Source organism: Pleurodeles waltl, chromosome 10 (assembly GCF_031143425.1).
Source record: "Pleurodeles waltl isolate 20211129_DDA chromosome 10, aPleWal1.hap1.20221129, whole genome shotgun sequence".
NCBI classification, from domain to species: Eukaryota; Metazoa; Chordata; class Amphibia; order Caudata; family Salamandridae; genus Pleurodeles; species Pleurodeles waltl.
In genome coordinates, this window is record NC_090449.1 from 8,108,652 (window position 1) to 8,120,708 (window position 12,057).

At 46.5% G+C, this 12,057-nt stretch overlaps 1 protein-coding gene across 10 annotated transcripts in view; it reads right to left on the reverse strand.

The window, feature by feature from the left end:
* HUWE1 (HECT, UBA and WWE domain containing E3 ubiquitin protein ligase 1) overlaps positions 1-12,057 on the reverse strand; it is a 1,403,674-nt gene that overhangs the window by 1,005,170 nt on the left and 386,447 nt on the right. For all 10 annotated transcript variants that reach the window (XM_069209338.1, XM_069209335.1, XM_069209339.1 and 7 more), the window contains 2 exons: positions 7,298-7,431; positions 6,786-6,883 (listed from right to left, as the gene is read on the reverse strand). In XM_069209338.1, coding sequence (XP_069065439.1) covers positions 6,786-6,883; positions 7,298-7,431 — 232 coding nt within the window. The remainder of the gene's footprint in view (positions 1-6,785; positions 6,884-7,297; positions 7,432-12,057) is intronic.

The window sequence follows — 12,057 nt, forward strand, 5'->3', positions numbered from 1 at the left end:
TTCAGTGTGGACCCTGATTTGCTCTGGGCACACTGTTGATCCCACTTGGAGACTAGCCATACCAGTGTTACCTGGATGGGAGTTTGGAGTGGAACCCTTCTTGGGACAGGCCTTGTCTCCAGTTTGGTGTCCATGCTGTTTACAGCTATGACACCAGGCCTTTTTGGGATCAAAGTTTTTACCCTTGTACCCATTGTTTTGTGAAGAGGCTCTGGGCCCACCCTCCTGTGCAGGTTTTTGGGGGCCTGTAGAAGACTCTTTACTATTTTTAGTTTTGGTTGTCTCATCACCCTTCCCCTGGGGAGTCTTTGTGACCCCTTTCTTTTGGTCACCCCCTGTTGAAGTCTTGGACACCCTTGTTTTGACCCAATGGTCCGCCTTCTTTCCCAATTCTTGGGGAGAAATTGGTCCTAGGTCTACCAGATGCTGATGCAGTTTATCATTGAAACAATTACTTAACAGGTGTTCTTTCACAAATAAATTGTACAGCCCATCATAATTACTTACACCACTGCCTTGAATCCAACCATCTAGTGTTTTCACTGAGTAGTCAACAAAGTCAACCCAGGTCTGGCTCGAGGATTTTTGAGCCCCCCTGAACCTAATCCTGTACTCCTCAGTGGAGAATCCAAAGCCCTCAATCAGGGTACCCTTCATGAGGTCATAAGATTCTGCATCTTGTCCAGAGAGTGTGAGGAGTCTATCCCTACACTTTCCTGTGAACATTTCCCAAAGGAGAGCACCCCAGTGAGATCTGTTCACTTTTCTGGTTACACAAGCCCTCTCAAAAGCTGTGAACCATTTGGTGATGTCATCACCATCTTCATATTTAGTTACAATCCCTTTAGGGATTTTCAACATGTCAGGAGAATCTCTGACCCTATTTATGTTGCTGCCACCATTGATGGGTCCTAGGCCCATCTCTTGTCTTTCCCTCTCTATGGCTAGGATCTGTCTTTCCAAAGCCAATCTTTTGGCCATCCTGGCTAACTGGATGTCCTCTTCACTGGGGCTATCCTCAGTGATTTCAGAGGTGTTGGTCTCTCCTGTGAGGGAACCAGCATCTCTGACTATTATTTTTGGAGTCAGGGTTTGAGGGACCCTGTTCTCCCTAGATAGGATTGGTAGGGGGGAATTTTCCTCCAAGTCACTATCTTCTTCCTCTGAGTTGCCACCCTCAGAGGGGTTGGCCTTTTCAAACTCTGCCAAAGGCTCCTGGAGCTGTATTTTGGTAGGTTTGGGGCCCATTGTTATTTTCTTTATTTTACAGAGTGACCTTAGCTCCCTCATCTTAAGATGGAGGTAAGGTGTGGTGTCGAGTTCCACCACAGTCACATCTGTGCTAGACATTTTGCTTCTAAAAGTTGGAATACTTTTTAAGAATCTACAACTGGTTCTAGAATCTAATTCAAACTTTTACAAACTTTTAAACTCTAAAAGAAATGCTAAACAGGATCTAACACAAGGCCCTAGCAGGTCTTTTAAGAATTTAGAAAACTTTTCAAATTGCAAAAATCAATTTCTAATGACAATTTTGGAATTTGTCGTGTGATCAGGTATTGGCTGAGTAGTCCAGCAAATGCAAAGTCTTGTACCCCACCGCTGATCCACCAATGTAGGAAGTTGGCTCTGTATGTGCTATTTCAAAGTAAGGAATAGCATGCACAGAGTCCAAGGGTTCCCCTTAGAGGTAAAATAGTGGTAAAAATAGATAATACTAATGCTCTATTTTGTGGTAGTGTGGTCGAGCAGTAGGCTTATCCAAGGAGTAGTGTTAAGCATTTGTTGTACATACACATAGACAATAAATGAGGTACACACACTCAGAGACAAATCCAGCCAATAGGTTTTTGTTATAGAAAAATATCTTTTCTTAGTTTATTTTAAGAACCACAGGTTCAAATTTAACATGTAATATCTTGTTCGAAAGGTATTGCAGGTAAGTACTTTAGGAACTTCAAATCATAAAAATTGCATGTATACTTTTCAAGTTATTGACAAATAGCTGTTTTAAAAGTGGACACTTAGTGCAATTTTCACAGTTCCTGGGGGAGGTAAGTTTTTGTTAGTTTTACCAGGTAAGTAGGACACTTACAGGGTTCAGTTCTTGGTCCAAGGTAGCCCACCGTCGGGGGTTCAGAGCAACCCCAAAGTCACCACACCAGCAGCTCAGGGCCGGTCAGGTGCAGAGTTCAAAGTGGTGCCCAAAACACATAGGCTAGAATGGAGAGAAGGGGGTGCCCCGGTTCCGGTCTGCTTGCAGGTAAGTACCCGCGTCTTCGGAGGGCAGACCAGAGGGGTTTTGTAGGGCACCGGGGGGGACACAAGCCCACACAAATTTCACCCTCAGCAGCGCGGGGGCGGCCGGGTGCAGTGTAGAAACCAGCGTCGGGTTCGCAATGTTAGTCTATGAGAGATCTCGGGATCTCTTCAGCGCTGCAGGCAGGCAAGGGGGGGGTTCCTCGGGGAAACCTCCACTTGGGCAAGGGAGAGGGACTCCTGGGGGTCACTTCTCCAGTGAAAGTCCGGTCCTTCAGGTCCTGGGGGCTGCGGGTGCAGGGTCTCTCCCAGGCGTCGGGACTTTGGATTCAAAGAGTCGCGGTCAGGGGAAGCCTCGGGATTCCCTCTGCAGGCGGCGCTGTGGGGGCTCAGGGGGGACAGGTTTTGGTACTCACAGTATCAGAGTAGTCCTGGGGTCCCTCCTGAGGTGTCGGGTCTCCACCAGCCGAGTCAGGGTCGCCGGGTGCAGTGTTGCAAGTCTCACGCTTCTTGCGGGGAGCTTGCAGGGTTCTTTAAAGCTGCTGGAAACAAAGTTGCAGCCTTTCTTGGAGCAGGTCCGCTGTCCTCGGGAGTTTCTTGTCTTTTCGAAGCAGGGGCAGTCCTCAGAGGATGTCGAGGTCGCTGGTCCCTTTGGAAGGCGTCGCTGGAGCAGGATCTTTGGAAGGCAGGAGACAGGCCGGTGAGTTTCTGGAGCCAAGGCAGTTGTCGTCTTCTGGTCTTCCGCTGCAGGGGTTTTCAGCTGGGCAGTCCTTCTTGTAGTTGCAGGAATCTGATTTTCTAGGGTTCAGGGTAGCCCTTAAATACGAAATTTAAGGGCGTGTTTAGGTCTGGGGGGTTAGTAGCCAATGGCTACTAGCCCTGAGGGTGGGTACACCCTCTTTGTGCCTCCTCCCAAGGGGAGGGGGTCACAATCCTAACCCTATTGGGGGAATCCTCCATCTGCAAGATGGAGGATTTCTAAAAGTCAGAGTCACCTCAGCTCAGGACACCTTAGGGGCTGTCCTGACTGGCCAGTGACTCCTCCTTGTTTTTCTCATTATTTTCTCCGGCCTTGCCGCCAAAAGTGGGGCCTGGCCGGAGGGGGCGGGCAACTCCACTAGCTGGAGTGTCCTGCTGGGTTGGCACAAAGGAGGTGAGCCTTTGAGGCTCACCGCCAGGTGTGACAATTCCTGCCTGGGGGAGGTGTTAGCATCTCCACCCAGTGCAGGCTTTGTTACTGGCCTCAGAGTGACAAAGGCACTCTCCCCATGGGGCCAGCAACATGTCTCGGTTTGTGGCAGGCTGCTAAAACTAGTCAGCCTACACAGATAGTCGGTTAAGTTTCAGGGGGCACCTCTAAGGTGCCCTCTGTGGTGTATTTTACAATAAAATGTACACTGGCATCAGTGTGCATTTATTGTGCTGAGAAGTTTGATACCAAACTTCCCAGTTTTCAGTGTAGCCATTATGGTGCTGTGGAGTTCGTGTTTGACAAACTCCCAGACCATATACTCTTATGACTACCCTGCACTTACAATGTCTAAGGTTTTGTTTAGACACGGTAGGGGTACCATGCTCATGCACTGGTACCCTCACCTATGGTATAGTGCACCCTGCCTTAGGGCTGTAAGGCCTGCTAGAGGGGTGTCTTACCTATACTGCATAGGCAGTGAGAGGCTGGCATGGCACCCTGAGGGGAGTGCCATGTCGACTTACTCGGTTTGTCCTCACTAGCACACACAAGCTGGCAAGCAGTGTGTCTGTGCTGAGTGAGAGGTCTCCAGGGTGGCATAAGACATGCTGCAGCCCTTAGAGACCTTCCTTGGCATCAGGGCCCTTGGTACTAGAAGTACCTGTTACAAGGGACTTATCTGGATGCCAGGGTCTGCCAATTGTGGATACAAAAGTACAGGTTAGGGAAAGAACACTGGTGCTGGGGCCTGGTTAGCAGGCCTCAGCACACTTTCAATTGTAAACATAGCATCAGCAAAGGCAAAAAGTCAGGGGGCAACCATGCCAAGGAGGCATTTCCTTACAGTTTGTTGATAATGGAGGCCTGCACTTTAGGCTTAAAGCCGAATATCCAGAGCCATGCATGCCTGAGTTGTTCTTGTGCACATTTTCCTGCTCGCTGTGTCTGCGGCGTCTAGAGCAGATTTTAAACATGCATTGGTGATGATTTTTCCCCTCTTGCATGATGGCGTTTGCCCTCTTTATCTGGTGACCGCACCTGTTCAGGAGGGAGTAGAGTTAGGTATATGCCACTGTGTTGCAGCGTCTCTTTCTACTTTACTCTCAAACCTATCCAGTCTCTTGCTCTATTTCTGGAGGGGGTCTGCAGAGGAGTGGGCATTGTTCCCCCTTCTTGCAGTCGAGACTATGATGCAGTCAGCCACTGTATTTCCCTGGATGTATCGGAGATCCTTTGGGGAGGGTTTGTATTTCTTTCCCACTCTGTGTAACTCCTGTTGCTGGTTCCTTGATGGCCTTCTTAACCTGGTCCAGTATGCTAGATAACATGGGAGGGTATATGTTCCCCTTACTTGTTGGTATGGGGGTCTCCAGCAGGAAGCAGAAGTCCCCTTTTTCTTTCTCCATGGTTATCCTGTATGTCTGCTGGCCTCTCTGGGGCGAAGGTTTCAAGGGGTAGCTATCGCTCTTTTCTGGGCTCTGTTTGGAGGTTATGCCAATCGTACTCAAAACTCCCTGTGGCTTGCTCTGCCTCTGGGTCGTAGAACTCCTCCTTCACCTCTTCATGTGCTTCGGAGGTTGCCGGGGCTTCGAGGGCGGTTTCTTTCTCTTCAGCCTCCACATCCGTGGATGTCAGAGGGTTCAGTTGATTTTGTTTCAGAGCATCAAATTGCTGTTTCTTTTGTAGGAGCGCTACCATTTCAGACTCCAGATGTCTCCTCTTCTCCACCTCCAATGCCTGGATCGTCTTTTTTTGAACTTCGGGCTGCCTTGTGGTATTGTTTCTTGGGGGCATTCTCCTCAAGCTCTTTGTTTTTTTTAAAAACATTTTCGGGTCTCTTTTTGACGTCTTACTTTTCAGGACTTTTCTCTGCGTCTGAGGAATTCTACGTCGGACCCTCCTTGAGTAGATTCTGCACCTCCTGCTTAATATTCCTCATCACTGGATAGTCCTAACTCCGACTAGTGGTGCTTTTGGCTCTGCATCTCTGCATGGTGCTCCTCCCCCTGCTTTCTGCGTTGTCTTCGTGATGAATGCTGTGCAGACTTTACAGGAAGAGGGGAAAAAATAAAAAAGTATTCCCGACTCAACCACTAGATGACTGAATGATGCACAGCACGCGAATCCAGAAAAGGATTCATACTGCAAAACATTATTTTTGTGGCTCCTGCAAGAATTCTGCAACATCCGTGGCTGTGCATCCTCCAGTGTCACAAGGACTCTGTCTGCATCCAGGAAGCAAGTAGGAATTTCTTTTGGAGTGAAGGAGTCACTCCCTGCATCCGCAGGCACCTTAAGACAGCAATGACCGGATGGGGGTTTCTGCTGTCACGTGGAAATCAAAAGACTCTGCAACAGGTGGTGGTTCAGTGGTACTCTCTGGGGCCAACTTGTATGCTGACCAATTTGAGACGGTGGGCCCTTGCTGTAGCCACTGGAACGTCCCTGTGCACCACCCACAACTGTTCTTACCAAGGATTGTTGACTTCCTCCAAGAGATCTTAGAGTTCCAAGAAGCACCAGATTAGCACTCCAACTCCAAGAACAGCCTCCATCCTGCAACTACGGGAGCGTGGGACTCCTCCTATGCTATGCTGCTGAGGCCTCCCTGCAACTCCGTGTCTGCTGCCAGTGGGTCACATGTGGGGGCTCCAACAATTCCTGTTGGCTCTCCCGTGTGTTCAGGGCCAGTCCTGACTCCCCTCCAAGGGTTGGGTCTCTTGGTCCCCAAAAAACTGCAAACTCCTCTGCAATGTCTTGCATTTGCCAAGGCCTGATGGTGGTTCTGCTGACCATCAACCATCCCGCAATCTAGTGACCAATGTGGGACAGCACATGGGCGACTCCAAGGATCTTCCTGCATCCCCTGGACTTCGCAGCCGGACTTCTTCCTTCACCAACCTGCAGGAACTTCACCTCTAAGGGGGAGGGCATTGCATTCCTGCACCGCCAGGCCATCTCCAAGTGGTCTGGATCCTGTCCCCTTTTTCAGGTTCTTGTCTGGAATCTGTCCTTGGGTGCCACCGACCTGGTCCACGGGTCACAACAGCAGCTGGACAAACGAGAGTTCCAATAACTCCAGCGAAGGTTTGATGACACTCAACGCCTATGCACCTGGGCTCCCTGGCGAAGGCACTCTCCACTCTTCAGGGTATCCACAGGTGGAGCTCTCTCCAACCTTCTTTGTGACAACTGGTTTCCTCAGGGCCCTCTGGGAATAGTCCTGAATAAGGTGCCACACCACAGGTGTACACCATAAACTGAGCCATCCTCCTACAGTCTGCATGGACAAAAAGTACCTATGTTCCTTGCACAGTTATGTCCTAGCACTTACCATTTCTTTTAGTACCTGGAGGAACGTTGGCAGCTTTTTCTTCCTTCGGGACAAGTTTCTGCATGTCCAACTGCCCAAATTCACATCCAGAAGGCAAGCTGCAAAACAAAAACATTTGCGAAGCTTCAAACCATTGCCTTTTCCACCTGGACGACTTTCAGTAATGATAAAGAGCTCATCACATTAGGGGTTGGAATACCAAGGTGTTAAAAATAAGTCAACCAATACGTGAGAGAATGTCTGTCAGCTGTACAATTTAGCACAACAAGTAGAACTGTGATCCACAGAACCTGCCAGAGGCAGAGACTCATTCACATCATTTGAGGAAAGAGGGTCAGAAGAGAAGTCTGGAAGAACTGCACAGAATTTGAACGGATATATACAAAACAGCTCATTATGCACATGCAGAATAGCTATGTATGTCAGCCTAGAGATAGACCAAAGGCCCATGGCAGGAGTTTGTGACTGCAAAGAGTAGCAGAAAAGAAGGGAACAAGAGCCCCGTTACATACCTGTTTGGAGTGCATAGTGAGAGTAAGACAGTGCTCTCCCACACAAGGGAGCAGTAGAGTTGACTCAGTTTGTTCAAAACATTCAGGCCCAGCTGAGACCCCCATTGGTTAACAGAGATGGCTCGGATTTCACTCTAAAAAGGAGCAAAAAAAACGACAATGGTCACCCTCAAAAGTAGCAGTTTCACAATGAGAATAAAAAGGGACCAATGTGAGTAAAAATACTGCAGCTTGTAGTCTAAAGTATCCACTATCACTTTACCTGTTTAAATTTTTTGCCCGTTTTATTGGTCAAAGAAGGTTAGTTACAAAAAGCAACACATTCCTGACAGAAAACCAAAAACAGTTGCTAGAAAGGTCAACAGAGGCACCAGGTTACACATATACTTATATTATAGGCACATTCCTTGAGTGTTTGAAGCACTCCACATGTAATGCCTTCACCAATAAACAGATTTTGTGGTAGGGTGTCTAAAATAAAGGACAGCAGCCCCAAAAGGACTTCCAGCATCCCTCCAAGTTACATACCTTTATTAAAACCTGAAGTATCCCTTTGCCTCATATTAAACTGCTGGACCAGCAGCCCCAAAGACGACAAAAAAAAAAAAAAGACCATACGTGTTGACATGTACCAAGTAGACAATTTAAAGTAGTTAGATGGATGACATGCCTTTAATGAGTACAGAGAACAAAGAAGGACACTATAAATGGAGCTCCTCATAAAAAAATTCTGAATCAAAAGGATCTCTTTATGGGCTCGAATGAAGATCAATGTTACAGTGAAGCCCTTGATTGCATTATAACAATGGTTCTTCGTTCTACTGATGAAACGAAAACTTGAAGAAAATGAGTGACAAATTTATTTCGTCGAAACCCTTTGTTGACCAGTTTTCTTTTAGAATGTCTTTTCCCAGATTGATGAAGAAAATCTGCTGAAAGTCACTCTGAAAGAAATGAAAATGTCACTTACCCAGTGTACATCTGTTCGTGGCATCAGTCGCAGTAGATTCGCATGTTCTGCAATAGCTCGCCATCTGGTGTTGGGCCGGAGTGTTACAAGTTGTTTTTCTTCGAAGAAGTCTTTCGAGTCACGGGACCGAGTGACTCCTCCTTTTGTCTCCATTGCGCATGGGCGTCGACTCCATCTTCGATTGTTTTTCCCCGCAGAGGGTGAGGTAGGAGTTGAATTGTAGTAATAGTGCCCATGCAATGGAGTGACTAAGTATGCACCTATTTAAGGTTGAGATGATACATATATAAATAATTGAAGGTAACTTCCAAACTGCTACAGGCTCCCGGGGAGGCGGGTGGGCACATGCGAATCTACTGCGACTGATGCCACGAACAGATGTACACTGGGTAAGTGACATTTTCAGTTCGATGGCATCTGTCGCTGTAGATACGCATGTTCTGCATAGACTAGTAAGCAGTTATTTCCCCAAAAGCGGTGGATCAGCCTGTAGGAGTGGAAGTAGTCTGAAATAATGTTCTTAATACAGCTTGACCTACTGTGGCTTGTTGTGCGGATAACACGTCTACACAGTAGTGCTTGGTGAATGTGTGAGGCGTAGACCATGTGGCTGCCTTACATATTTCTTGCATTGGGATGTTTCCTAGAAAGGCCATGGTAGCACCTTTCTTTCTGGTTGAGTGTGCCCTTGGTGTAATGGGCAGCTGTCGTTTAGCTTTAAGGTAGCAGATTTGGATGCATTTAACTATCCATCTGGCTATACCTTGTTTTGAAATTGGGTTTCCTGCATGAGGTTTTTGAAATGCAATAAAGAGTTGTTTAGTCTTTCTGATGTTTTTTGTTCTGTCAATGTAATACATCAATGCTCTTTTGACATCTAATGTATGTAGCGCCCTTTCAGCTACGGTATCTGGCTGTGGAAAGAACACTGGAAGTTCCACTGTTTGATTTAGATGGAACGGTGAAATAACCTTTGGCAAAAATTTAGGATTGGTCCTTAAGACGACTTTATTTTTGTGTAGTTGTATAAAAGGTTCCTGTATTGTAAACGCCTGAATCTCGCTTACTCTTCTTAGGGAAGTAATGGCGATGAGAAATGCCACCTTCCAGGTTAGGAACTGTATGTCGCAGGAGTGCATGGGTTCAAAAGGTGGACCCATAAGTCTAGTTAGGACAACATTTAGGTTCCATGAAGGGACAGGTAGTGTTCTTGGTGGTATAATTCTCCTAAGGCCCTCCATGAATGCTTTAATGACTGGTATCTTATATAGGGAAGTTGAATAGGTAGTCTGCAGGTATGCAGATATTGCTGCAAGGTGAATCTTAATGGAAGAGAAAGCTAGGTTAGATTTTTGTAAGTGAAGCAAGTAACCCACTACATGTTCTGGAGTTGTGTGTAATGGTTGTATTTGATTAATATGGCAGTAGCAAACAAACCTCTTCCATTTACTTGCATAGCAGTGCCTGGTGGATGGCCTTCTGGCCTGTTTTATGACTTCCATACATTCTTGGGTAAGTTGTAAGTGCCCGAATTCTAGGATTTCAGGAGCCAGATTGCTAGATTCAGCGATGCTGGATCTGGGTGTCTGATCTTTTGGTTGTGCTGTGTCAACAGATCTGGCCTGTTGGGCAATTTGATGCAGGGTACCACTGATAGGTCTAGCAGCGTTGTGTACCAGGGTTGCCTTGCCCAAGTTGGTGCTATCAATATGAGTTTGAGTTTGCTTCGACTGAGTTTGTTTACCAGGTAAGGAAGGAGAGGGAGAGGAGGAAAAGCGTAAGCAAATATCCCTGACCAGTTCATCCATAGGGCATTGCCTTGGGATTGTTTGTGTGGGTATCTGGATGCGAAGTTTTGGCATTTTGCGTTCTCCCTTGTCGCAAACAAGTCTATCTGAGGTGTTCCCCAGAGTTTGAAATAAGTGTTCAGAATTTGGGGGTGAATTTCCCATTCGTGGACCTGTTGATGATCTCGAGAGAGATTGTCTGCGAGTTGATTTTGGATCCCTGGTATAAACTGTGCTATTAGGCGAATTTGGTTGTGAATTGCCCAATGCCAAATTTTTTGTGCTAGCAGGCTTAACTGCGTGGAGTGCGTCCCCCCCCTGCTTGTTTAGATAATACATTGTTGTCATGTTGTCTGTTTTGACGAGAATGTATTTGTGAACTATTATTGGTTGGAAGGCTTTTAGTGCTTGAAAAACTGCTAGAAGTTCTAGGTGATTGATATGCAGTCTTGTTTGATGTACGTTCCATTGTCCTTGTATGCTGTGTAGATCGAGGTGTGCTCCCCACCCTGTCATGGAAGCATCTGTTGTTATTACGTATTGTGGCACTGGGTCTTGGAAAGGCCGCCCTTTGTTTAAATTTATGTTGTTCCACCACAGAAGCGAGAGGTAAGTTTGGCGGTCTATTAACACCAGATCTAGAAGGTGACCCTGTGCTTGAGACCACTGTAATGCTAGGCATTGTTGTAAGGGCCTCATGTGCAGTCTTGCGTTTGGGACAATGGCTATGCATGAAGACATCATGCCTAGGAGTTGTAATACCATCTTTGCCTGTATCTTTTGTGTTGGATACATGCGTTGTATGATGGTGTTGAAATTTAGAATTCTTTGTGGACTTGGAGGGGCTACTCCCTTTGATGTGTCTATTATGGCTCCTAGGTATTGTTGTACCTTGCGCGGCAGAATTTTGGATTTTGTGAAATTGGCGGTGAACCCTAGTTTGAAGAGGGTTTGTATGATATGATGTGTGTGATTTGAGCACTCTATTAACGAATGGGCCTTGATTAGCCAGTCGTCTAGATATGGGAACACATGTATTTGCTGCCTTCTTATGTGTGCAGCGACTACCGCTAGACATTTGGTAAAGACTCTTGGTGCGGTTGTTAATCCGAAAGGCAGTACCTTGAATTGGTAATGTATTCCCTTGAATACAAACCTTAGGTATTTCCTGTGCGATGGGTGTATTGGTATATGGAAATAAGCATCCTTGAGGTCTAAAGTTGCCATGTAGTCGTGTAGTTTTAGCAATGGCAATACTTCTTGTAGTGTGACCATGTGAAAGTGGTCTGATTTGATGAAAGTGTTCACTACTCTGAGGTCTAGGATTGGTCTCAGCGTTTTGTCCTTCTTTGGTATCAGAAAGTACAGTGAGTAAACTCCTGTGTTTATTTGTGTGTTTGGCACTAATTCGATTGCATTCTTTTGCAATAGTGCCTGCACTTCTATCTCCAGGAGATTGGAATGGTGTGTTGTTAGAGTTTGTGCTTTTGGTGGTATGTTTGGAGGGAATTGTAGAAATTCTATGCAATAACCATGTTGGATAATTGCTAGAACCCAAGTGTCTGTAGTGATTTTCTCCCATGCTTTGTAATAATGACCTATTCTTCCCCCCACTGGTGTTGTGTGGAGGGGGTGAGTGACATGTGAGTCACTGTTTAGTAGTAGGGGTTTTGGGGCTTTGAAATCTCCCTCTATTTCTAGGGAATTGCCCTCCTCTATATTGTCCCCGAAAACCTCCTCTATACTGTCCCTGGTAACTGGACGGTGTGGCTTGTGAGGTGCTGGCTTGTGTGCTTTGACCCCGAAACCCCCCTCGAAAGGGCGTTTTACGGAATGTGCTGTAATTCCCTCTGCTCTGCGGGGAGTAGAGTGCGCCCATGGCTTTGGCAGTGTCTGTATCTTTTTTGAGTTTCTCAATCGCTGTGTCCACTTCTGGACCGAACAGTTCTTTTTCATTAAAAGGCATATTGAGAACTGCTTGTTGAATCTCTGGTTTAAATCCA